This window comes from Ailuropoda melanoleuca, chromosome 4 (genome assembly GCF_002007445.2).
Source record: "Ailuropoda melanoleuca isolate Jingjing chromosome 4, ASM200744v2, whole genome shotgun sequence".
NCBI classification, from domain to species: domain Eukaryota; kingdom Metazoa; phylum Chordata; class Mammalia; order Carnivora; family Ursidae; genus Ailuropoda; species Ailuropoda melanoleuca.
In genome coordinates this window covers 95,791,396-95,817,895 of record NC_048221.1, presented here as the reverse complement: position 1 = coordinate 95,817,895, position 26,500 = coordinate 95,791,396, and the positions used below count along the sequence as shown (strand labels likewise).

Here is a 26,500-nt window from a genome sequence, read left to right as displayed (position 1 = left end):
AAAACACCAAAGGAACAGAGAACTTCACAGCTCTGGAAGATGGTAACAGGCAGACAAATGAAACTGAGCAGTTAACAGAGAACTGGGACACACCTTCAATGTGTCAGTTCAGCTCAAATTCCATTTTCCCCTCACCTTTCCCCAAACAACCAGATCTTTTAGTTAGCCTGTTCCAACAATACTCGATCAAACAGACCACTCTAGAGCATAAACACACAAAATATGTTAATTGTTATTTTATTGTAGAGGAAAAAAATATCCTGAAATATTTGTTAAATAACAATACTTCCTGACAAAATCATCCTTCAGGGTTTTCGGGCCTCACCATCTGGTCAGACATAGTGAGCTATCCCTCACCCTTGTAATAAGCTTCATTAATATTGTCACAAACCACAGGAAAACTCAAAGATTTTCTGAATGGTTTCCAAATTTCTGCATAGATGCCCTTAATAATTCCAAAGACAAACAATAAACAAATTGGTGGAGAAATTAGGAGGATAGCTTAGAGGAAAAAAAATGTTAACAACTGGTGAATCTAGAACAAAGAGTATAGATTAAATGTTCATTATACCATTCTTTCAACTTACAATTGCAGACAGACCGAAAAGTTCTCTTAGCATCATCATGCTATTTTCCACACTTGCCTAAAAAATACAGCCAATTATTTCTTTTTAAACCAGAAATAGAAAATCAGTTCTCCCCCAGGTGATACTCACTTTCAATTCTGTCTAAAAAAGCTTCCAGAGCTTTCTGGAAAGTTTAAATTAAGGGACTACAGTACACTGATATGGTTGTATAGTCTTGGGAAGTGTTCAAGTCAAATTCTCATCGAAGGTCTGTGATGGTCACTGCTCTGTCCACAACGGTCACATGATTGCAGCTCTACAACAGGGAAAAAGAAAGAAAGAGAAAGTCCTGGAAAATTCTAAGTCGTCACTTTTTAAACCTCCTTATTTAACATGCTTATTCTGGCTAGTGGTTTCCAGTCTGGAAGCCAGACTGCTACTTACATGCAGTTATGGTGAGGGGCCTGGGAATCAGTGACTCCCCAATCCCTACCTGTAGCCTCAATCAATGTGGGCCCACATATCTTCATTTACTTTTCAATTGGATGTATATTCTAGAGTTGTTCACGAAATATACATTTATTTGGAAGAATTGCTGAATTCATTAGGTTTTTTGGGGGTCACTGTGTCAACCAGCTTACACAGTGCACCCACTATCACGTGGGGAATGCTCACTTTTGGCATGCAAAAGGGGTCTTTATAACTGAAAAACTGAAAATGTGGGCACTTTTTTTGCAGCCGCTATTTCAATATCCTGGTACCTAGACATTTATTACATTCCAAGGCAGACTGACCTATTTTTGAACAGATCTCTCAGAAAGTTCTTTCTCAAACTCAGCTGAAAACTGGCATTCCATGAGGACTTAGTTGTAGTTCTGGGAGTCCTGTGTAATGCACTCGATACCTTTTCATACAATTCCTCTAACACTTAAAGTTGGTTTTTAGATCCTCCCTGAGGTTTCTCCTCTAAACATCCCCAGTTCCTTTCATGAGACAAGGTTCTGAATCCCTTTTCCATACTGGTCATTTTTTGGTAAACCCGAAAGAAATAACACTCCATGGCCAGCATGGAGTGAAGCAACCCATCATATCAGATTTGAGGGACAAACTGAAACATACTGATCTTATCAGCAACTGAAACTTTTTTATTCACAGAATACAACTTAGGAAAAAAAATTCCTAAGAAGGTCATAAAAAAAAAATCCCGATTATTTAAGCAAAATTTCAGAATCAAATATACCTTATCAATCTTAAATGGCTTTTTTCCTTTGAATTCAAATCTCTTATTGAGGTACAGGCTTAGCAACTGGTGTTGATTAGGAAAAAAACTCACACTTAATAAGCCAGCTACTGCACCAGGTACTTTCTGTGTATTCCCTCAAATAAGCCTCTCGTTAACCCTAGAAAGTAGCTTTTATCATTCATCATTATCATCCCCCTTTCCAGATGAGTAGGCTGAGGCCCAGGAAGATTAAGTTTAATCCAAGATAGTCCTTAAATGGCAGAGCTAGGACTCAAATCCATTCCTATCCCACCCACACTGCTTCCCACGCATGTCCTTTTTAGGAAGATTTGCAAAGATAAGTGACAAGGCTGATCCCCTATGTGGGTCAGAAAGGACAATGCACCTCATCAGACTGTCCTCCCTGCTTGAAGCACAGCCCCAATTTCTTCTATATAGATACATACACAGAAGAGAGGCGGATCCTTGCTGTGTGGATGAAATCCTTTCTGGCGACAGGAAGAAATCTCCTCTAGCCCATGGTCAGTTAGTTTAAAGAATCCAGTTCTGCAATAAGAAAAAGCAGGCCCAGAATCAAGCAAAGGTGTCTCCCTAGTCCCAAACACACACACACATGCGCGCGCGTGCGCGCGCACACACACACACACACACACACACACACACACACACACACGGAGTTCATTTCGAGACAGCTTCAAAAGTATGCTGGCACATAGGTCTCTTCTCTGGTGAATGAATCAGAGTCAGAGAATGACTCATCACTGCCATCACACTAGTTTTGCTGGGAGAATTCATAGTAAATAACAGGATTTAGAATGAAAAAGAAGCTAACTGAGATAATCTGTTTGACTTTGAAATTCTTTAATTTGACATCAGTCTCTTAAAATTCCTATTGCTTCAAGTCAAACACTTCAAATTTCTTATGTCCTTTTCTTAGAAAAGCATCAAAATTGTTGCTCTGATTATCTTTTTTAAACAAGCATAGTAAGTGTATCAGGGTATGGTGTTTAAAAGGTAACCTTTTAAAACAGCCAATTAATACCACACTCTATGTATTTTACAGAGAACAAGGTCTTCCAAATAGAAACCCTTTCCTCAGAGGCTTTTCCCCACTATCTCCTTGTAATGCCCCAAACTACATCAATGTACTTACTCCTGGAACTTGGGGGAGCAAACAATGGCTATTGACTCCGGCAACATCATCTGGTAGGAGCAATGAGTGTGTAGGTCAACACTGGAGAGGAAGGCAGTCTGTGTGGGATGAGTCTGGGAAGAGGAAAAAACATCTGAGACCCCCCTCAGTGAGACAGCCAAGCCTGGCCCATGAAGGAAACAGAGCCAAAGAGTTCTCAACAGCTGGCCACAATCTTCTTCTCAAGCATAAAGCCATTGGTAGCCATGACGGGATATGCCTGAAGTTCATTACTTTTGAGCATTATAAATAAGTAGAGCTTAACAGGAGTATGTGAAGAAACTCATAATTTCTAATTGACCATCAAGACTTATTTGGCCCCGGGGCGCCTGGGTGGCACAGCAGTTGAGCGTCTCCCTTCGGCTCAGGGCGTGATCCCGGCGTTGTGGGATCGAGCCCCACATCAGGCTCTTCTGCTGTGAGCCTGCTTCTTCCTCTCCCACTCCCCCTGCTTGTGTTCCCTCTCTCGCTGGCTGTCTCTATCTCTGTCAAATAAATAAAATCTTAAAAAAAAAAAAAAAAAAAAGACTTATTTGGCCCCGCACAAGCTTTCTCTCTGCAACGGGGAGTCATCCATCCTGGAATAGATGGCAGACGCTGTCCAATACTTCAATATGGTAGAAGTCAAGGACTTAACAAACCACAGTTGGGTGAATGACTCTTCTTCCTGACAGTAGTGTTGAAAGATCAAGCATGAGTGTGCAGCTCTATGGGCAAAAATGGCAAATGCTGTCCTATGGCTAAAGCATACCATCCAAGGATGTGAGAAGCAGGGGGCAAACAGGATTTCAGTGGTAGTTAAATCACACAAAAGACCCTATCTTGTTTGGGAAAAGGACCAAGATACTGAAATTTGAGGGTAACCCATTACAGAACCATCAAAATGTGCATGCAATTTATCTCATTTGTTTTCAATCATTTAATGTTTTATTGAGCACACTGTTTGTACACGAATAGCAGCATAGTGCCTTATGTTCACCTTAGAGGGGTGTGAGTACAGATAACAAGAATGGAAAAAGAAGCCCCCATAAGACTCAAAAAGACTACCAACCTTCACTGACAGGCCAGAAAATAAGTAAGTGAACTTGATCAGCGTTCTCAAACCTGCTGTGTACAAACTGAAGCTCCCCAGGGCCTATCAAAAGCATTGGCTCCTGTGCCCCACCCCGAGAAATATCCATCCTGAAACTTTTTTTTTTTTAAGCTCATTCAGGGGCACCTGGGTGGCTCAATCAGTTAAGCATCCAACTCTTGATTTCAGCCCAGGTCATGCTCTCTGGGTTGTGAGATCAAGCCCCGCATCAGGTTCCATGATGGGAGTGGAACCTGCTTGGGATTCTTTCTCTCCCTCTGCCCCTCTCCACACCTCTAAAAATAATAATAATAACAATAATAAATAAAAATAAAGTTCATTCAGTGATTCTTATGTGCAGCGTCATCTGAGAAGCACCCCTCCACAGAAAGCCGTGGCCAGCTCACTGTGGAAGAGGTCTGCAGGCCAGGATCATGTTAGCTGAGTGCTGACAGCAAATCCACACACAGGACCTCGTGGGGCAGGTACGAACTTTGGTGATCACAAGGGAAAAATAGTGTCCACCTAATTATGTTATCCTACAGGACAAATGGCCTGTGCCCACACCTTTCATCCCATGGTTAGAACAAGGAATTTTAACTGGGAACAAATGAGGCCTATGCAAGCTGATCTAGGGCTCTGATCTAAAGCTGGGGTAGCTAGAAAGACAATCTAGAGACACACAGAAGAAGCTCAATAAATAATTGTTAAACTAAATAAAAAAACTTTGTCTTGAGCCTCTATTCCCTTTTATTGTGCTTTCTCTTTCTCCTTCCCTTCACAATTGAATTTCTTGAAAAAACAGTTGTGTCCGTCATACTGGAGACAGAGGAAGGCATTTTTGTGAAGAGAAAACAATAAACCAAAGGAACAGAAATGAACACGGAGACTGAATGCTGGGGGCAGCGTCGGCGCCTGGATTGGAGCAGAGCAGCCACGGGACAGCGATGTGAAAGCTACGGCAGGGCAGAAGGAAGCCGAAGGACAGCCTTGAACATGCGGCTGGAGGGTCACCCGGTAGCTGGTGATCAATACATGACCATATAAACTTTAGGACCAGGGAACCTGATTTATAGCTGGCAAAGTACAGAAGGAAGAACTGATCTTCTGCATAATCCTCTTGCCAAGTTTAGGATCTGAGCAAACTTCTGCTTTTTTCTGTTTTTAATCCCCAGTTAGGGAAGAATGGTACAGAAATATCGCAGGGGAGGGGCGCCTGGGTGGCACAGCGGTTAAGCGTCTGCCTTCGGCTCAGGGCGTGATCCTGGCGTTATGAGATCAAGCCCCACATCAGGCTCCTCCGCTATGAGCCTGCTTCTTCCTCTCCCACTCCCCCTGCTTGTGTTCCCTCTCTCGCTGGCTGTCTCTATCTCTGTCGAATAAATAAATAAAATCTTTAAAAAAAAAAAAAAAAAGAAATATTGCAGGGGAAAAAAGCTGAAATACTATCAACTTCAGCTCTAAATTTGTTCCTAGCTGGACCCTCGCTGATTTAGAAATCCTTTTATTCATTTGTGGCTGAGTTCTTTTTTTTTTTTTTTTTAAAGATTTTATTTTTTATTTATTCGACAGAGATAGAGACAGACAGAGAGAGATGGAACACAAGCAGGGGGAATGGGAGAGGAAGAAGCAGGCTCACAGCAGAGGAGCCCGATGTGGGGCTTGATCCCACAACGCCAGGATCATGCCCTGAGCCGAAGGCAGGCGCTTAACCGCTGTGCCACCCAGGTGCCCCTGTGGCTGAGTTCTACCTGCTGTCTAAACAGTAATTACCTGAACATTCCCACATCTCCTCCAATTCCTAAAACCACCTGTCTACCCTCCAGCCGGGCAGTGGATCTAGACCACAACCCTGCTGAATCAAATGAATTCCATCAATCCCACCAAACAGATGGGATTGATGGAATTCCCATCTGTTGGGAATCTTTCTGTATCTCCAAAATCTTTCTGTATCTTTCTTTCTTCCTCCAATTCTGTCTCAGAAGGATGAGTGTTTTCTCCCCTATATGAAGATGAACCCCCTTTTTGTACTTCTGATCGAATACTTTCCTACTTCCACATTACCTCGTCTCTGCCCCTTTACATCCCCTCTCCTGGCTCCGCTATGCTCCACTGAGCTCTGCTGGCTCACTGCGCATGCAAACACATTCACACAACTACACACAAGAATGTAGATAAACTTTAAAAATGTTGAGCAAAATAAGCCAGACACAGAAGAAAATATATCATAATTCTATTTATGTAAAGTTCAAAGCCAGGCAAAACTAAACTATCGAGCACAGGGATATACATGTAGGTAGTAAAACTGTAAAGAAAGCAAAGGATTTCCAGAAAAGTCAGGAGAGAGAGTACCCTGTATCGTAGGGGAAGTGTGACAAGGGCAAGACCATGGGGGTGGGAGCACACCTCTCACAATGTTCTAGTTCTTCACGTGGGTCATGCATGTGCATAGATGTTTGTATCATGATTCACTGAAATGTTCATTTATCTTTATGTCCTTTCTTATATATTTCCAATATAAAGGTTTCAAAAAAACCAAAATCAAAACAAAACACACGTTCAAGCCTTTCACGCTAAACCATAAATCAAGCAAATATTCTCTCAAACTGGCTACTCCTTAAACCACCATCCCATTTTTTTTCCTTTCCCTGTCAACTAAACTCTTCAAAAAATAGTGTACATTTCACCATCAGCACAACCTCAATTCCCATTATTTCTTCAACCCCTACGTGTTCCACCTCCTCCTGCTTCTGGCCTTAACACTGCCCCCCACCCTCTGCTCTTCCGCCTCTTTGCTTCATGACCAACTCTTCTCTATGCTCCCCTGGGCAGCCTGCCCCCAACTACTGGTGAATCTCTTCTTGCTCTCCATTCTCCTCCAGTCCCAAGGCCTCCCAGGTCAGCTCTATTCAGAGGTCTCCCAAATCCCTTTCCCACCTTGACCTTGCTCCCATGTCCCAGCCACATTTTCAACTGCCTGATAACTACCTCTACCGACAGAATGGCTCACACATACTTTAAATTTAACATGCTCAAGACTGAGCGCACAATTCACCCCACTTCTAAAGTAAGTTATTCTCCAGGAGCCCCTGTTTCTAGCTAGGTGATCATTGCCACCCCATGAGTCAGGCCTGCTCTCTAAGTCACCACTGGCTTTTACTCATCCTCCTCTTACTCATTCCCCACATCCCCTGAAGTCCTACATTCACTTTCTTCCTAAATGCAATGTCATCACCCTAGCTCTCATCAGTAGATTCGATCATCACCCTAACCTCTTATATGATCTCTCCCTGCCTCAACCTACCTTAAAATTGCCTTTATTTTAGATATTCTAAAGAATGGCTTTGATCATATCATTGCTCTATTCAAAAACCTTTAAAAGCTCTCCACTTACTAAAAAGCAGAACTATTTTGCCTATCCACCCAAGACCCCCAGAACATTGCTCCAATGTATCACATTAAAGCTTATCGACCATGGTTTCCTGATATGAATGAACCACGAACCCCAGCAAACCAGACCCTCAATGTCTCAGGAACACAGTCGGCTTATTCCAATGCTGCCCCCTGCATATGGAAATCTCCCTTAGCCTAGCTTGTCAAAATTCTAGTAAATGAAGCCAGGTGCAACCCTTCCCTCCTCTGAATCCACAGTGCTGTTCGCGTCCCTTGAGGCGCTTGGCACATTCTGCCTCAGGTGAAGAGTGATTATTTGTCTCTTTGTCTAATCCCCTTTACGAGACTAAAACCATATCTTACTCAAATTTGTATCCTCCGGCAGATAAGAAACAAGTCTTCTATCTCCCGCATACTATAATAGGGGGTCCCCAATAGATGGCAAATATTTAGGTCACGGAATGCAGACAGGAGAGGCACACAGGACTGCCTCCTGGGTCAGTATTTCCCAAGTCTAATGTACAAGTACATGTAATCTCCCCAAATTCAGAAATGAGCAGACTTGTTTGTCTGTAAGCCTATTACACAACACAAAAAGTAGCTTGGTCTGTGGAGTGGAGAGTTGAAAAGGAATAGAAAGAAAAATGTAGAAGTGATCTTTAGGGATGGAATTACATTTTACCTAAATATCACCAGAAGGTTACGCACAATAAGTAAACACTTGAAAATCGACCATATTGGTGACCCAACTGGCTTACATGAAGGTGTATGCTGCTTTAACAAAGACCAAATGCAAGCATCCGAATTAACTTCCTTGGTTCATCAAAATATTTTGATTTATATACCTTTCAGGAACATCATTTGTATGAATTAGGCAGAGCCTGTACAGTCAATATCTACGTATACTCTAGGCCTGCGTCCTATCACACTTACGGGGGAAACTGGGACTTTAGGGAAACAAGTTCAATTTAAGACATTTTATAAAATCAAAAAAAATTAAAAAGCCCTACGTATTTCCCAGAAATCAATACCAGAGTGGAAGCAGTCAAGTATGCTAGGGAAGTCAAGTGTGCACCTGACCAAGGGAAAAACAATCACCTAAATAATCTGGATATAGTTCACTTTGCTCAAAGAAAGAAATACGCAGTGTGTTTATAACATGGGGAGAGAGGAGGAGCCTGGCCCTCAGAGAGCTCGGGATTGCTTACGTGGATCCAGCCCAGTGTGATGAGACTCTGCTGATCCTGTATGAGGAAGAGCTCTTCTTCGTTCTCGGTGTGGCAATAATCAGACCCGGCACTTTGCTTGGGGATGAGAACATGGGTAATGGTAAACTCATTCCTCATCTGTCAAAGGAGAAAACAGCTTGTCACCATTCCCTGGCACTTGTGCAACCCCACTCTGTCACAGCGGTGGCAAGGGAAACATCCATATAAGCAAAGGCCCTTCCCGCGCCAGCACGAGTCCTTGTGCTCCCTAAGTCCCTCACTCAGTGGTTCCCAACCTCGGCTGCTCATGCACACTGCAGGGAGCGCTCTGCAGAGCCAGAGACGCCCACAGCCCTGTGGGAATTCCCAGCTGCAGCCAGACAGGTCTACTTGTGAGTCCCAGGAAGGTCTGGGAGAGTACCATTTCTCCTGCTTTGCTTGAGTCTAAGGTAGTTTCCCTCTTCCTGCTTCTTTTAGCCCTTCTCATCCTCTGAGGCTCAGTTTCCGTCTATTTCATTTCACTCATTTCTGCCTTCAGCAGTCAGCAATGGGTTCTTCAAGTGCCTCTATTCAATAACCTTTCCTTCCTCCGAATTCCTAGTGCTCTACCGCATATACCATTCAGTGTGCTATTTATCTTTGGGGTTATCTATCTCCCAGCTCTCCAAAATGCTACGGTACGTTTTGTGCACACACACGCTATGTACCTTACATATTGTGCATTCCCAGGGCCTACCATAAAGCAGGTACTCAAAAACTGACATACAGCTAATGCTGGCTCTGCCTACCAAGTTTAGAATTACCTATTTCTTACTACTAGCATGAAAATAATCCTTTTAATTCAAAGGACTGTGAAAATCAGTGAAATGCAAGGTCGCCAAACTTGAAGTAACACTGCATTTTGCTATCCCCTGTTCCTTCTGCAGAGGGATGGTCGCAAACAGTAACTGACCCCGGATATGTTCTCTGAAAGTCACAGGAGGCCAAGGGGGAAGGAACAGTCTCAGCTCAGGAAAGTGTTCGGTTTTTTACCAGTTTTCCACAGAGAATTCCACATGTCTCTACTCCTCGGGCTGTGTTGGCACTGGCTAGCTGGAGAAACTGCGGGCAGAGCCTCTCAGGCACCACCACATGGCGCAGTCCGTCGATTGTAGGAGCTGTCGTGGAGAAAGGAGAAAAGTCTGAGACCATGGGGAGAGCCTTCCCAAGCAGAAACCAGAGCTGGCAGTCCTGGGAGAGCAATGCCAAATCACTGGGTTCCTCGAACTGTAGACAGTGAGTGGGGATCTCATCCTAATGGATGAGAAGGAGGAGGGTTGTGGCCACAGCCACTGCAAGTACATTACTTTAAGAAAAGAGGCTTTAACCGTTCAAGTTAAGACAAGGGTAAACTACTACCTAAAACAAGTTCTTGAGTTATTCAGGAATTCTCTGTCACAATCTAATACAAAGGATAAAAAAAAAATAACCTCATTCAACTGAGGTTTTATTTTTATTTTAAATCTCTCTTTTTTCTCAGATAAGAATACTGGAGAATAGGACTTTCAAAGAAATATACCAGATATATTCCGGGTAATGGAAAATAAACAGAAAATACTTCGGATAACTAATTCTGAATTTATTCATTTAGAAGAACATAAAATGACAAAACAAAACAACAACAAAAAATACATTCTAGTCCTCAAAAGAGGCATGAATGCACAAAGTAGCTTATAAGCCTGGTTCAAATGCCAAGAATGGGCCCAGTCACTGGACACCAGGGAAAAACCCTGTGAGAAAGAATACAGGCTCAAGTTAGGGGGTGCCTTCCATGGTCACATTTTCATTAAAAAAAAAAAAAAAAAAAAAAAAAGGAAATAGGATGTTCTGTTTCTACAAGCTCTGAATTGCTGTAGTGGTAACAGACCAGGGACCAGGCAGTCACATGGCGGTCTGAGAGTGGTATCTGAGGATTCTGAAGGAAGGCTCCGCACAGTCCTTTCCTTGCAATTCCATAATCACTCCCCGAGTGCACACCAGGGCACACACTGTGCTCAGCTCACAGGGAACACAAATATGAGTAAGACTCAAGCCCCAACAGGAAAAAGTTAAAATCTAGTTATTAGCAAATGACTATAGTAGGGAAATGATCTCAACTGCATTACAGATACTAAGAGCTCTGGGAGTCTTAAGGAGAACAGAATCAATTTGAATGAAGGGAAGGGGATCTGGCAAAACTTTAGGCAAAGCTGGGAAGGCAGAGATAGAGAAAGGAGGCTTTAGGTTCAGGACAAATGTTAACAAACCTCCTTGGATAAGATAGTCCACCCTGACCAGAGCACAAAATATGGATGAAGGAAGAGCAGTGGGAGACGAGCCAGCCAAGTCCATGGGGAGAAATCCTAAAGGCCAGGATTCAGAGTCTGGTACCCCGCCCCCCGCCCACTCTTACGTTGTCCTTGTAAGTGGATCTCCTGCAAAGCTGACTTCCTTAAATGCTACTTGAAAGCCAGTTCCTTCCCAAAATGATCTATTCTACTAATAGAGGTATATGGCTCATTTTGCTGCTACTGTTACTGTCTCAGGCTATCAGTGGTGAGAGCAGGAAAGACTGCCAATAGTTTTTATGGCTACACTGAATCATCACCAACTGCAAATAATATTTACCTTGACTAAGCTCCTTAAGGATTGGGAACACTTTCAAGGCAAGCACAACTCAGTTGCCCATTTTTATTTTTTAAAAGTCAACTGCTGAATTGTAAAATGGTACTATAAATTTCAGATTTCCCTTCCAGGGGCCAACAGTGGTCTCTAGTTCACTGAATATTCGAATCTCTGTATAATCCTTGGAAGTTGAGGGTCTGACTTTCAACGAGATTATGAGCTCTTCAGAAAAGTGACCTGTGCCGGGTAAATTACATGGCTGAAGCAATGGCCACTTTCACACGAAAGCCAGTGTGACAGGACCCAGTGCGGCAGTACTGACCAAAGGGGCTTCTGTGACCAGGGTCTAATGAGTGGGATCACGGAGGTGATCTTGGGCTGAAACCCCCAGAACAACCCTCTGCTTGGCTGCCACTGAGATGTTAAAGGACAGGAGCAAGCGGACTCACTACTTTCTGAGTTGGTCAGCGCTCCAGGTTTCAAGGACCTGTCCACCACGGGTGGCCTGGCAGGCTTCACGGCCGTATTACAGTCCGTAGACTGCGCGGATGCCACAGGTGCCGGGGGGAACGCGGCTGGGGAGGGCTTCTCCAAGTCCGGCACCAGGGGGCCACCTAGGCCAGGGTCCACCTTCCCAAACTCCTGCACGATTTTGAGCCGCTCCTTTTCCAGCTCCTGGTTCCGGATCATCACCTCAAAGGCATGGAACTGCTCCTGCTCCAACTGCTGCTGCTTCTGCTGCGCCACCCGCTGCCGCTCCTTCTCCAGCTCCTGCCGCATGGCCACGCTCCGGGCGAGCTCTTCCGCTTCCCTCTTCTACAAAGAAAGACGAGTCAGGCCTACACGTGACACTTAGGTGACTTCACACCTCAGGAGGACAAGGCTGGGCGGCAGAGTGATCTCCCAAAACGTGTACCGGCCCTGGCCCCATTTCCCAACATGGAATTCGCTCCTCCCTCACCAGTTCCACAGCCGCGGAATGTCACCGCTTGTGTCTAGCTGGCCACGGCAGCCCGATTCTTCAAGGACAGTGAGTCCCCTCACTACCCTTCCCCAATGGCTCTTACTAACACATTTTCCTCCTTACTGAAATGTTGATGCAACTTACCGTCTGCACCTCATCATCTGTATCCCACACAGTGTTATTCTCTAACTGTGCTGTGTGTACATTCTCTATCCCAAGTAAGGCTGCAAAATAGAACCAAATCCAAACTTGATCCTGCTGTACTGGGGGTCTTTACTGAATTCTGACCCAAAAGGAAGCCTCCAAAATTTTCCTGGTGATCAGTCCAATACAGAGTGACATTTTAAACTAATAAGAAATATCAAGTAATAATCTCCTACAATTAGGTTTTCACTCCCTCAGTCCCTTAGAAATAGACATCTCATAGCTGTTTACCTCTCTGCTGATCTTCAGCTTCAGAGTCCAGAACAGGGCTCAGCAGAGCACTACGAAATAATGCGGAAGTGCCCGCAGGGAGTGTTCACATCTGACACAGACCACAGATGCGCCTTGGGAGTTTCTCCATGTGCTCTAACTAACTCTTCCTAACAAGAATCATTTGAAAACAGATTCCAAAAAATCAGTTATTATAAACAGGTATAACCAAATGTGAATCAATACACCAAAATTCACTGCTGTAAAAACCTATGTTTTACTGAAAATTTTCACTGTTCTTAGATTCTCACTCTAGATATAGCAAACAAGACTTTCTGTCCTTCAAATCACCCTCTAGGACAAGCAGGCTAAATCTGTGTTAGAATCCTCAGCCTAAACACTTGTGTTGTACTCTTTTGAGTTTCTGGCCTTTGCTGAGAAAAATAAAATATGATACTAAAATCACAGGATCTGCTAAAATATCATATTGCAATGCCAGGGCACAGCCTAAGAAACCAAAATTAATTAATTAATTAATTTCTTTCTTTCTTTCTTTCTTTCTTTCTTTCTTTCTTTCTTTCTTTCTTTCTTTCTTCTGTTACATACTTACCTTTTCTTCATTATATTCTGTATATTCTTTGGTATATCGTTTTAATAGCTCTTCCTTCAGCTCTTCTGCTTTGGGAAATGCAATCTCCTTTAACTTCTGAGACACAAAACAGAAAACTGAGAATCAGAATAATTCCCAGCTAATTAAGTAGAGAAGTAAAAAGACTTAAGTCAACTTGGCAATGGCAACAATGTTTCCAAAAACAATGTAAAATACCCCCTACTGTACCATACCTGCTACTTCTTAACTGATTTGGTGAAATGGCCTTATCTCCCATTGCAGGATTTGATGCTCAGATGCAGACACCACTACTTTTACCTTGAAGTTAGTCTGGGCTGCTTTGAAGCTTTTAGATGGGCAACAGTGAAAGTGAAGACCCACCTTTACTGTGTCTTTCTTTTCAGGAATGACAGCCGATTTGTAATCTCGATGCTTTGGGAGTTTCTCAATAAAAAGCCTAAAGAAAACGGATCAGAATCATTATCATGCAAAGAAAATGTCCAAATGTCCAATAGACTCTGAGGCAAAGCAACCCCCTTGCCCTGCAGCCACTGCGAGACAGGTTTCCAGACACGCAGGGGAGGGGTCACACACACCCAGTGACAACGTTCCCCACCCACCTCTAACCCTGTGTTTCCCTCCTCTCCCAACTCTGGTGTGCAGGAAGCACTAGACTCCCACAACTAAAAAGATGGGGGGGAAAAAAGCAAACCTACCCTGTGCCCAAAAATATACCTCCAAAGAGATTCTTGTTATGGCCATGACAGGCTTCCAAAGGAAAGGGCCTCGGTCACAAATTCTTCTTCAAATAACAGTCTGGCAACCAAGGGCAGGAGGTTGAGAAAACCCATGTTCTATGACTACTCTAGCCCTGTGACCTTAACTTTGGCTTCTTTTTCTTTGGGATTCATGTGCCTTCAAAGCAGAATATTCCTTGCATCATACTAGGCACTGAGATGCTTAGACAGTACATGTGTTGTATGTGCGTAATACGTGCATGTTATGTGTGTGATGTGCATTATGGTCCTGATGAAAAGTTCTTAGAGAAACTCAGTGTTAGATTTTCTCTTTCAGTTTTGTCTGTGGCTGTAAAGCTCCGTGGGAAAAACAAACTGAATCAATTCACAGATCTCTAGCATTTATGACGTCTACTTGGAAACAGTGAAAACAAGTAGAAGTTCAGTAACTTGTCACAGCCCAAAGTGGCAGATTCAGCAGGCCATTTCCAGAATCTACTCTTCTTTTTTTTTTTTTTTTTTTTTTTTTTTAAAGATTTTATTTATTTATTCGACAGAGATAGAGACAGCCAGAGAGAAAGGAAACACAAGCAGGGGGAGTGGGAGAGGAAGAAGCAGGCTCATAGTGGAGGAGCCTGATGTGGGGCTCGATCCCAGAACGCTGGGATCACGCCCTGAGCTGAAGGCAGACGCTTAACCGCTGTGCCACCCAGGCGCCCCCAGAATCTACTCTTCTAACCACTATATCATTCTGCCTCTACATGGCTCCTGGAATGCCCAGAACTGTTGGAGGGGTACCAAACAAAGATGTCTTTTAATAGAATTAAGTTGTAATAAATACAAGCTGAGACCCAAAACAAATCAATTCAGGGGAGCTTCCCCACAGCTCTAAAATACCATACCATAGTTGGGACTAACTGATCTTTTCCACTTTCTGCCAATGGGTAGGAGTAAACGGAGGAGGAAGCCTCAGTAAGGGGAAAGAAGTCAATCCCCACCAAAGCAAACTCTTTTCAAATGAGCCCTCCTTCCTTGGTTCTATATTAGGCACATGAAATTTTCATTTCAATCCAATTTGACAAGACCCTTCAGAGGAATGAATTCTAAAATCAAAACGATTTCTAAAACTCTTCCCTTTGGGTTCATGGAAAAAGATATAAAACAGTTTCCTTGAAGTCTATATTTAAAATACAGATTCATTTGTTCACCCATCAAGCCCTGAAGAAGATATTAAGATAAGTAAGACTAGTTCTTACGTTCAAGAGACCTTTAATTTAGTAACTCTTGGTTCTACAAGACCAAGGTACCTGTTCATAATTTTAGCAGGCTGAATGTGCTTTGTATGGAAGCCTGAAACAGCCAAGACAGCACCATGTCACATGAACACCACACTTCAAGTTCACTTGTGCTCTCAACCTGGACAACTGTCAAGTCCCTGAGGCCAGAGATTCCTGTGTCTGTGCTTCTCTGCAAGTCCCTCTAAAGCCAGCATACTGCCTGTATGAGGAGGCACTCGATAAATATCTCAGGAATAAAATGGTCTTAAAACCTTCAGATGAGCTGAGTAAAAAAAACCCCAAAGTATACAAAAGTGCATGTAGTATGCCTCCTGATATGTAAGAAAGGGGGACAATTCTATATGTGTATGTACATACACTTTTACTTATAAGTACACAGTAATACAGGAAACCAAGGAAAGTAGAGGGCAGAGGAAATAGAGTAGATGGGATGAGACTGCGAGTGAAACCTCTCACCATACACCTCTTTCTATTATTTTGATTTTGAACCATGGAGTGGAATCTAGTTTATAAGTAAAGGTAAAACTTCTAGACATGTACATGAATACCTTTCTCTTGTTTCAGCAGCTGTAGTCAATTTTCTGAATGGGGAACATATGGGCAGAAGGGTCTCTTGAAAACAGAACAGGCCACATAACCCACTGTCCGTACTGGAGGCAAATGATCAGCGGTGAGGAGGCAGGTTCTGGAGCTACCCTGCCTGGGCTCAAATCTTGGCTTGGCCATTCCTAGCTGTGTGAACTCCAGCAAGTTACTCAGTCTCACTACCCTTCAGTTTCTCTCTCTCTATATTATATATATGGAGACAAACTAGTACTACCTGATAAGGCTGCTGGGACACTTAAAGAGATTTTTTTTTTTAAAGTGCTTAATGAGCACTGGGTGTTATATAAGACTGATGAATCACTGACCTCTACCTCTGAAACTAATAATACATTGTATGTTAACTAATAAATAAATAAATAAATAAATAAGAAAAAGTGCTGAGCACAGTGCCTAGCATATAGCCAACATCTGCTATGACTGCTATGTATGCTATACAATCGTTTTTACTAATAAATAAACAAAAAGTGTGAGCAAGAACAGATAAAGATGTTAATGCCAGGGCTAGAAGCGTTGTAGGCATAGAATACTTGTGGCCCAGAGGTATACTGTTCTCTGGGGTTAGATCTCGTTGCAACTTAAGAGAGGGTAAACGTACCAAAGAAAGATGTATTGGCAAAAACACAAGCAAAACAACCTGTTTGGACAATGGGGATAAAAAAGAGATACACAGAAAAGGAAATACAAAGGGTAAATATATGAAATGGTATTCAACTTTACTTACAATGAAAGAAATTCAAATTAAGATGACGTACCATTTCCATACATCAGATTGGCAAAGCCTTAAAGGTTGATTATAACTAATGTACACAGGTGTAAGGAAACGGGTGTCCTTATACACTCTTAACAGGACTGTAATTTGGTAATACATTATCACAGGACTGCAATTTTCCTGGGGCGGAAGGAGTGACAACTATTCAAATTTTAAAATCTGTATATCCTTTCAACCCACAATTCCACCTCTAGGAATTTATCCTACACAACAGTACAAAGATATACATATAAGACTACTCAATATAGCACTGGTCATAAAAGTAGGGAAAACTAAAAACTTAACTGTCCATCAACAGGGGATTATTTAATAAATTATGTTGTACCCAAATGTGAAGAACAACATAATCATTCACTCATTCATTCAGCAGATATTTACTGAGCATCTACTACGGGTCACGCATTACTGTAAAGGCTGGGGATTTGGCAGTGAACAACAGTAATAAATCCCACCCCACAGGATGTGTGTTACAGTGGGGAGATAGACAATAAAAGAAAAAAAAATACACAGACAATCAGCTAGGAGAAAGTCTCATGAATTGGGAAGTGACAGGGGAGGGAGTGAGATTTTAGAGAGGGCAGCTTAAGAAAGCATCGCTGAGAAGATGGCATGTAATTAAGGACTGGAAGAGAGGAAGCCATGAAGAGATCTACAACAAGACTGTTCCAGGCAGAAGAAATGGCCATGAGGAGAATGGATCAGTATGTCCTGATATGGAAAGATATGACTGTTAAGAAAGCAAGTTGTAGAATATATTGTATGATCTCATTCACGCTTTAAGAAAAAAGGAATAAACACATGAGCCTATGTGCTTGCACAGACATAAACATTTTCCTGTACACGCAAGAAATTAACAGTGGTTATCTCTGGTGGATGCAACTCTTCTTTTCACTTTAGTATTTCCCTTGCTGGATGGTTTGAAAAAAAATTGCTTTAATCATGAATATTAATTTTCTATACAAATAACTAATTCAAAGAGTCAAGCAGAAATTCTATAACATGGATAGATGAAGGATTCTCCTCTCCTTTCTTCCAATCTTAGAAATTAATCAGCAAAGTGAGTATGATCACAGATCCTGGTCTATAAGCCCCGATCCCAGAGGAAAGCATTTTCGATACAGGTGACAGACCATTTTCAGAAAGCAGGTCTGTGTTACAGGAGTCTCACACAGTAGACAAGAACTGCCTAAGTCCTCTGTAACTCCCTTCTATGTAGCCTAGTCAATGACCATAAAAAGCTGTGAAAGAATTCACCGCCTGGATTATTGTCTGTGCTCATCATGAAAATATGTACTGATTTAATATGCTGAAGATCCTGCTATACTGGGGTCTGCAAAAGGCAAAGCATTCCTACAGGAGGGAGAACCTCTGAGAGTGCAATGTGCTGCAGATCGTCAAGACGCCTGAACCGCCCCAGGGAAAAGAACAAACTGCCTTTTAAAATCTGGAATGAAGTAGCCACAAAAGGTCTAGAACAATGACTTGCAATAGTGGGGGAGGCAGAGGAGTGGTGAGGTGGATGCCTGTTCCCCTCCCTCCTCTCTCCTCGGTTGTAATAATTGCCTAAGTGAACACTGTTACTGACAAGAATATACCACGGAAAATTCAGTGGAAAAACAGACTGAGAATATTAAGCCAGAACTTTTTTGCAACTCCTACGGCTTGCCAGTTCACAAAATCAGAATTAGGGTCTTAAAGATACCTGCGAGAAAAATGAAAGTAGCTACATTTATTGCTTCAGGTCAAGCCAATCCAACGAAGTCCCAAATTAAACTCCAAATCTAACAAAGTTGGTAAATGAGGTGCTCCATCCCACCCCCTTCTCACTGAGCTCTCCTCCAGGCCTTCATCATATTAAACGGTCCCATCAGTGGGCACCATATACAGGGACAGATTCCCCATATTGATTTCGCTGTGAACATGGATATTCATGTCACTCAAAGTAACTACAAGTCACAGAACAAAATCGATTTAAGTATCTGTGTACTCTTAATCCTACCCCCTCTTGCCTATTCAAGAGTTTATTGCTACAGTTAAGCTCTTTTTGTGGTGAGCCATCAGCTTCTCCTTCTCCACAGCTTCCTTTCCAACAGCAAAAAATACGCTCTAGAATCTCCCATCGCAAAATACACACCACACATTCATGCATTCCTTGTCCCCCTTCAATTACTCCCTCATTTTTCCACTTTACCCTCTGTCCAAACTCCTCTAAAGAGTTATCTATGCTAGGGCTTGGCAAAGTACAACTAGAAGGTCAAGTCTGGCTTGCCATCTGTATCTGTAACTGACATTTCGTTGGAACACAGCCGCACCCATTCGTGTGTTATCACACTACAGAGGTTGTGACAGAGATCAAATGGCCGGCAACGCCAGAAATGTTTACTACCTGGCCCTTTATAGAAAAAATCTGCCGACCTCCGGACTGTACTCACGGTCTCTGCTTTCTTATTGTCCATTCACCTTTCAGCCCATTCCAATCTAATGTCTTCTCAGTCCTTCTAGTGAAACTGTTTACCAAGATCACCAATGACATCACGACACCAAACCCAAAACCTCACCCACCCATTCTGACCCATTCTGATGCAGCTGGCCGCTCTCTCCTGCAATTCCGGGCCTCCTTTGGGTCCCCTGACACCATTCTCTCCTGATTTCCTCCTGCCTCTCAAACCTCCCTTCAAGTCTCATCTGCTGGCCCTTCCTACTTAACCAACCTTGAGGCTCTTCTTCTAGTCTTATTATCAAGGTTTCTTTTTTTTTTTTTTTTTAAAGATTTTATTTATTTGACAGAGATAGAGACAGCCAGCAAGAGAGGGAACACAAGCAGGGGGAGTGGGAGAGGAAGAAGCAGGCTCATAGTGGAGGAGCCTGATGTGGGGCTCGATCCCATAACGCTGGGATCACGCCCTGAGCTGAAGGCAGACGCTTAACCGCTGTGCCACCCAGGCGCCCCTATTATCAAGGTTTCTTGATCTTTGAATGTGTCATGAATCCTCCTAGCACCTGATGAAGCCTGTGGACTCCTTCTCAGAGTAATTTTTTGACGATATAATATAAAATATGAAGGATTACAAAAGAAACCAATTCTACTGAAATTCAGTTTTCAAAATATAAAAATGGTACTACGTGCTTCTTTATTGATATACTGTTAATACATTAAAAAACAGGATCTAATTGTGGCTTTAATAACCATACTGTAATTTAGAAGTAGAGGTAAGTGTAAACGTTATTTTGGGATATCAGCATCAATCATAATGTGATATAAAAATATCGATTTCTACTGGTGACAACATTACAAATATTATTAATACTATCGTGCAAAATGGAAGGAAATGCTAAATTTCAGTTAGAGGTTAGTAAATAAAAGTTTTTCCCAACCGAGTTCATGGAGCCTAAATTCTATCAATAAATCCCTGTGGGGTTCCTGGACCGCTGATTAAGACCTATATGCCAGAAGATCTCAGCAGCTCTCATGGCTTCAGAGCCACCCACATGCCGAGGACTTCTGGGTTTGTATCTCCAACCCAGACCTCTCCACAATTCAGAGCGGTATGTCCAACTTCCTACTGGATATCTCACGGGCCTCTTAAACGTATCACCTTAACATGTCAAAGAAGCCAGGCCTGAATTCTTGAATCTCCTCCCTACTCAACCCCTTTACTACACCATTCTCCCCATCTCAGTAAATGGGCCAGCACATCCTAAAGTCACTCAGGGCAGAAACCTGAGGCCAACCTTGACACCATCATCCTTCCCAAACTATCAGTCAGTGCCACGGACTCTACCTCCAGAATGCCCCATCCACCTCCTTCTTTCCATCCTTCACGCCATCACCATTGGTCTCTCCCTTGAATTGCCATAAGAGTTTCCTAACTAATTTCCCTGCCTTCTCTTAACACACCTTCCACCATTTACCACATAGTAGCCCAAATTCGTATTTTTAGAATATAAATAAAATTAAGTCATAACCTCACTTAAAACTCTGCAATGGCTTTCTAATGCTGTCAAGATCAAATGCAGGGGCGCCTGGGTGGCACAGTGGTTAAGCGTCTGCCTTCGGCTCAGGGCGTGATCCCGGCGTTGTGGGATCGAGCCCTACATCAGGCTCCTCTATGAGCCTGCTTCTTCCTCTCCCACTCCCCCCTGCTTGTGTTCCCTCTCTCGCTGGCTGTCTCTATCTCTGTCAAATAAATAAAAAAAATCTTTAAAAAAAAAAAAAGATCAAATGCAAACTCCTAACTGTGGCCTGCAGGATTCGGCCCCACTTGCCTCTCCAGCTTCATCTCCTTCTCCCTCCTCACTTGCTACACTCCACACACAATGATGTTCTTTCAATCCTCAGAACACATTACGGTATTTCCTACGTAAGAGCTTCTGAACACACAGTAACACCTGTTTTAAACACTCTGCTCTACGCTCTTGGAATGACCAACTCCATGGCATCCTTCAAGTTTCAGTTTAAATTTTACCTCCTCAGACCTTACTGTTTGATACCCTTGGTTATTCTCTGTCACAGCACTCTCTCTGTTACAGGTTTCCTAGCATTTGCCTTACTCTGGGACATTTATTTGCTTACCTGTTTATTGTCTTCTCCCATAACTAGAAAGGTACACAAAGAAGGGCAGGGGTCACTTTACTTCCTAGGTATCCAGGACCTACAGCAGTGCCAGGTAGAGAGCAGATGTACGCAATATATATTTGTTGCATGAATATGGTCCTTGCCCTCAAAGCACTTCTATGAGGGGCAACAGGACCCAGAAGGTCCTCCAGAAAATACTGGATAGAGTGATTCCATGATTCTATTTAACTTTCTCAACCATGATTCTTTGAAGAATTGTGCCCTGGGGGCTCATTCTGGGAAAACTATAAGATTACTAGAAATATACAAGAATATTATTTCTACCAGCAGCAGAAGAAAGGGAGAGTAGTCAAAGAAACCTCTCAGGAAAAATAAGTTTTGTGTTCACTGTGCCAAGGAATGAAAAACTCATAACAGCAAAGAAAGGCAAAATGTAATTCTAATTCTATGTGACTTTATCAACACTGAGATCACAGAACAGGGCATGATGGCATGGGTGGACTGCACGATCTCCGAGGAGACAGGCACTACTTCTAAACTTAAAAAAATAAAGAGACAACAGCAGCCCCTTTTCTACCAACGGGACTCTTAAAATCACAGTACGAATCCCAGGAAGTCCACTTCTAGGCTACTTTTCTTTAGAACACTGGTTCTCAACCGGGACACTTTTGCCCCTTGGAGACCATCAGGTAATGTCTGGAGACATTTCTGGTTGTCACAACTCAGGGAGGGGGTAAGGGGTGCTACTGGCATCCAGTGGACAGAGACCAGGGATACCACTAAACACTCTAAATGCACAGGACAGTACCCACAACAAAGAACTATTCTGCCCCAAATATCAACAATACCAAGGTTGACAAACCCTGCTGCAGAGCAGCATGTGATCAAAAACTGAATGTGATACAACTGAAATGCATTTATCATTTCTGGGAGGACATGTAAAAAACTAATAAGAGGGACTGCCTCTGGGGAAGGGGACTGAGAGTTTGGGGAAAAAGGAGGGATAAGGAGACTAAGTTTTTAAATATATATACCTTTTTGTGCCTTCTGAATTTTGTACCATATGTACATGTTACCTATTCAAAAAATAATAAAAAATAACCAAAAAATAGTCAGTACAGCTCAAACCATAGTCTCAACTCTAGCTTCAACTCACAGAACATTACCAAAAAGAAAACAAATGAAACACAAGCCCTATGCTGCAGATGAATACTGAATTAAGAGTTAGAGAATCTAGGGACACCTGGGTAGTTCAAGTTGGTTGAGCATCCGACTCTTGATCTCAGCTCAGGTCTTGAGCTCAGGGTCCTGAGTTAAAGCCCTGCCTGGAGCCTACTTAACCACCCCCCCGCAAAAAAAAGTTAGATCTGAGTTTTCTAAAGTGTGGAACAAAGCTTATCACTAAACCCAGAGCCTGCTTCCTCACGTGTAGGATGGGCGGATGATGAGCTCTACTCCATGTACCTAGAACTACAAAGATCAAACAAATCAATGCAGGTGAAATACTCTATGAACTATTAAGAGTCATATGAACACATCATAGTCATTATTTTTCTAAAGGTCCTGGTATCATGAAAGAACAAGGCTAGAGATTATAAATCAGATCCTTTCACATTATTCCCTTTCTAAATTACACATCATTTCATTATCACTGGGGCTTCAGAAGTTGTTCTCTATTAATTGCACTGCCGTCTTCTATTTATGCTGCCTACCCTAAGATGCTAAGTAACTCAAGGAAAAGGTCTTATGGTGAGCCACACAAACTGTAGGTGGTCAATACTTATTTGATGATTTACATGATTATAATAAAGGTTAAGAAGAAAAACCTTTTTCCTGAATCACTCAATATGTGACTAAAGAAGCAGAGGTGAGGAATTTTGGCTCTGCTAAACTTCAACAATAATCCTCTGATTAGCTGCCTCAATAAAGAGAAGACAGGAAAAAACATTCATCAATACAAAACGTGTAGTTGAACCATCCTCTCTCTTGCCTAACAGCTGGGCCACGTGGGCACAGGCCAAAAAGCTAGGTCTCTTACTCATGAACTAGGACTCTGATGAGTCATGAAAATAACACTTTCAGTACTCATGACTTTGAATGTCAAGGACAGTCAGTATGTAGGAGCTGCCTGCAAAAATGATTAATGCTAATGATGGTGTAAAGTTCTCTAGTTTTAGCAATTCTGAGCAGAATAAATGAGCACAAGAGCAGAATGAGTGAGGCATCAGTCACCGGAAAAGAAAAAGGAAACTGGAGGTGTCTTACGTGATATACTTGTTATAGAGGATGAAGGCATGTTCAATGTTGCCTTCCTCAGAGTAAATGGATGCCATTCGGATAATCTCGACTCCAGAGCGGAAGTACCGTCGAGGTGGAATGTCTTCATTTATCTCCACTGCGCTACCCATCTGGGAGAGGGCCCTCACCCGGTCTTCGGGTGGAAGGCTCACATCTCCATGGTCAGACATCAGGACCAAGAAGTTCTGAGACAGAAAAAACAGGTGGCATCAGCACCATGGTCCCCATCATCCCGGCACAGCCTAGCACACAGTATGGTTATCCCACAAACTTCTACCTTACGGAAAAATTAAGAGAAAAATACCATACACTGTGGCTTGTATCAGATAAAGTCTCTTTCCAAGAAGGCTGAGACCCTCGAGGAAGCACATATCACGATGATAAAAGCATTGGCTGACTCAAAAGCCCACAATACTTGTGCCGTAATTAGGTGGTACAGGGAGTAAAACTATAATGGGGGTTTGGGTTCCTTATCATTAGGTGGCCCTGCCCTCAGCACCATAAAAAGATGGATGGTATCTTATATTCTTTGCATTGTCTCCCCTACAAGCTACCCACTTCCATCTATCCCAACACTTGGCAGAGTATACTGAATGAACTTTCATGATCATTTTTAATGATTTCAAGTTTGGTCATTTTAATTTAATGAGAGTGACTGTGGTGTACTTTTTCATCTCTGAGCCCAAGGTGAGGGGAACTGGTCTGGGAATGAATGCTCATGATTCCAGTTCTGCTCACTAAACCACTATACCATGAGGCACCCGGGTGGCTCAGTCATTAAGCATCTACCTTTGGCCCAGGGCCTGATCCCAGGGTCCTGGGATCAAGCCCCGCATCGGGCTCCCTACTCTGCTGGGAGCCTGCTTCTTCCTCTCCCACTCCCCCTGCTTGTGTTCCCTCTCTCGCTGGCTGTCTGTCAAATAAATAAATAAATTTTAAAAAATAATAAAATAAAAAAATAAACCACTTTACCAGTCAATCCGCAACATCATTCATCATGTCAGGGTAAGGAATTTAGATCTAAAAAACAATTTACTCATATCTATCTTCAAAGACTAAGCACTCTTCAAATAACAAAAGGGCACAAAGGTAACTTGGAAGGCAAAAAAAAAAAAAAAGCAAAAAAAAAACCAGACCAACAAAAAACCTAAGAGTTTTCTGTCCCCGTGTTTCAAACTGCAGTAATTCTACAATCTTTCTAGATACTGTCGCTGTTAGAAACAGATTCCAACTCCCAACAGGGTATCACTCTACATCATTTTCAAAAAGAATCTGGGTATTTGTTACACACTGAATAACAGCACACTCTAGCAAGTGTATTTTAGAACATACAAACTAGAGTAGAATCCGTTTTGGAATTCAAGGCCCTATGTCAACTGGCCCTATTTTGTCTTTTCAGTCTTAAACCTTACTCCTTCCCACCAGAGATCTTTTGCTTCAGTCAGGATTCTGATCTGCCCAGAAATTCTCACACGTGTTTCATTTGTCTATCCACTGTTTTTCTGTTTTCCATTCCAAGCCCTCCCTCAGAGAGGCTTCGCTTGGCCAGTTCTATCTCGGTCGCACTTCCCCCAAGCTTCCTCTCTAAACACCCTCACCAACGGTACAAAAGCTGTGCAGACTACCAGAGATGCAGAGGCATTCCATCTCCCCCAAAGCCGTTTCAGAGGCTCATAAAGCCGCTAAGCAAATCTAAAACCTCCCCAGGTTGCCTAATTAGTAAACTCGACCCAGAGCCCATTAAAGCTAACTGAAGCTTGTTGCACCTCAGTTCCTCTGGGGAGAGGATCTGTAGGGTCGAGAAAGGAACCCCCTCCCCAAGGCCAGGGAGCGGTGCCTGGTACTAGAGGGCTGAGCAACACTCCAAAGAGGAGGTGGGGCGTCCGCAAAAAAGGGGAAAGGTGGCATAAAGGACTGAGGAGGAAAGATGAGGAGGAGGTCAAAGGAAGTTGAAGGAATGAGCGGAGGGGGCGTATTCAGCAGAGAGGGACCTCCTGACACCTCCTTGAGGCCCCCTTCTTGAAGGCCCTCAAGCCCAAGTTGCCAACCCAGGGCAAAATTATCCAAGGTTCTCGGGTCTTTAGAGCGCGGCAGGCGTGGACGCACTGGGCCTGGCTGGGACCGGAGCCGTCAGTGGCCTCGCCCGCGGCGGGCCGGGCAGGGGACGCGGGGGAGGACACGGCTGCAGGCCCCACACTCACGGCGGCCGCTCCCCTTCAGAGTCCGACCATGCTCAGCGGCCCAGCCCCACCACATTCCCGGGGCCCTTCCCCACCTGTCCCCGCAGACGACACTCGGAGCTTCCGGAAACGTCACATCCGGCGCGCGCCCCGCCCGCTCGCTCATCTACCCATGTCACTCTCAAGAACACAGGGCCCGGGGAGGAGAACTGGTGGGCGGGGTTAGAACCGCCACCTGCGAAAGAACCGACCAATGAGGAGAGAGCTCGACGGCGGCCATCTTGGTAAAGGAAAAGCAACGAGGAAGACGGGGAAGCAAGTAGTCAAAGGAACCAATGATCATCAAGCTAACTTCTATTTTTAGAATTAATTTGATTTTGGGTCGCGTTTCCTGCCAGATAGCCCCTATACCACACTCACACAAATCCACAAATCAGCATTCAAAAAGGGATTGGTAATACAAGTACCTGGCTAAACTAACCAAGGTGTCTAAACCCGTGGAAAAAAAACCCGGAAAATTTCAGCTCGTGCTACTTCTACACAAAATTGATAGCCAGAGGTATTCGGCAATCGCTTCTATTGCCTAGAAAAGAACTTAAGACTAACTTTTTAATGCCAGAACACCAAGACAATTTGTTAAAAATGAGTGTTTAATTTCTAAGGACCACTGTGCAAAGCAACGGAAACACAAAGATCTGTATGATGCAGTTCCTGCCCATGCAGCCAGGACA

General features: G+C 43.2%; 1 protein-coding gene across 4 annotated transcripts; it reads right to left on the bottom strand.

The window, feature by feature from the left end:
* Window positions 1-221: 221 nt before the first annotated feature.
* Window positions 222-25,964, bottom strand: STAMBP (STAM binding protein). Of its 4 annotated transcripts, none has more exons than XM_002921487.4 (10): window positions 25,865-25,964; window positions 23,557-23,774; window positions 13,687-13,762; window positions 13,306-13,401; window positions 11,767-12,133; window positions 9,707-9,831; window positions 8,675-8,812; window positions 2,963-3,075; window positions 2,256-2,355; window positions 222-882 (listed from the first exon to the last, which is right to left on the bottom strand). In XM_002921487.4, exons 2-10 carry the CDS (start codon window positions 23,757-23,759, stop codon window positions 826-828), a joined length of 1,275 nt encoding a protein of 424 aa, XP_002921533.1. In that variant the 5' UTR covers window positions 23,760-23,774; window positions 25,865-25,964; the 3' UTR covers window positions 222-825. The 4 variants fall into 4 exon arrangements, with proteins under 4 accessions (XP_002921533.1, XP_034515263.1, XP_019657586.1 ...); XM_034659372.1 differs by having other exon boundaries at window positions 25,791-25,873; XM_019802027.2 differs by lacking the exon at window positions 25,865-25,964 and adding an exon at window positions 24,562-25,858.
* Between the last annotated feature and the right edge of the window lie 536 nt (window positions 25,965-26,500).

Bases quoted from the DNA above. Each gene is read 5' to 3' on its own strand.
- STAMBP (XM_002921487.4), bottom strand. From the start codon at position 23,759: ATGTCTGACCATGGAGATGTGAGCCTTCCACCCGAAGACCGGGTGAGG. The intron at 13,763-23,556 runs GTAAGACACCTC...CGTTTTCTTTAG, and splicing joins CTCTATAACAAGTATATCAC to GCTTTTTATTGAGAAACTCC. The intron at 883-2,255 runs GTATGTATCTAT...TCCCTGTTGTAG, and splicing joins AGGATCCGCCTCTCTTCTGT to AGCTGCAATCATGTGACCGT.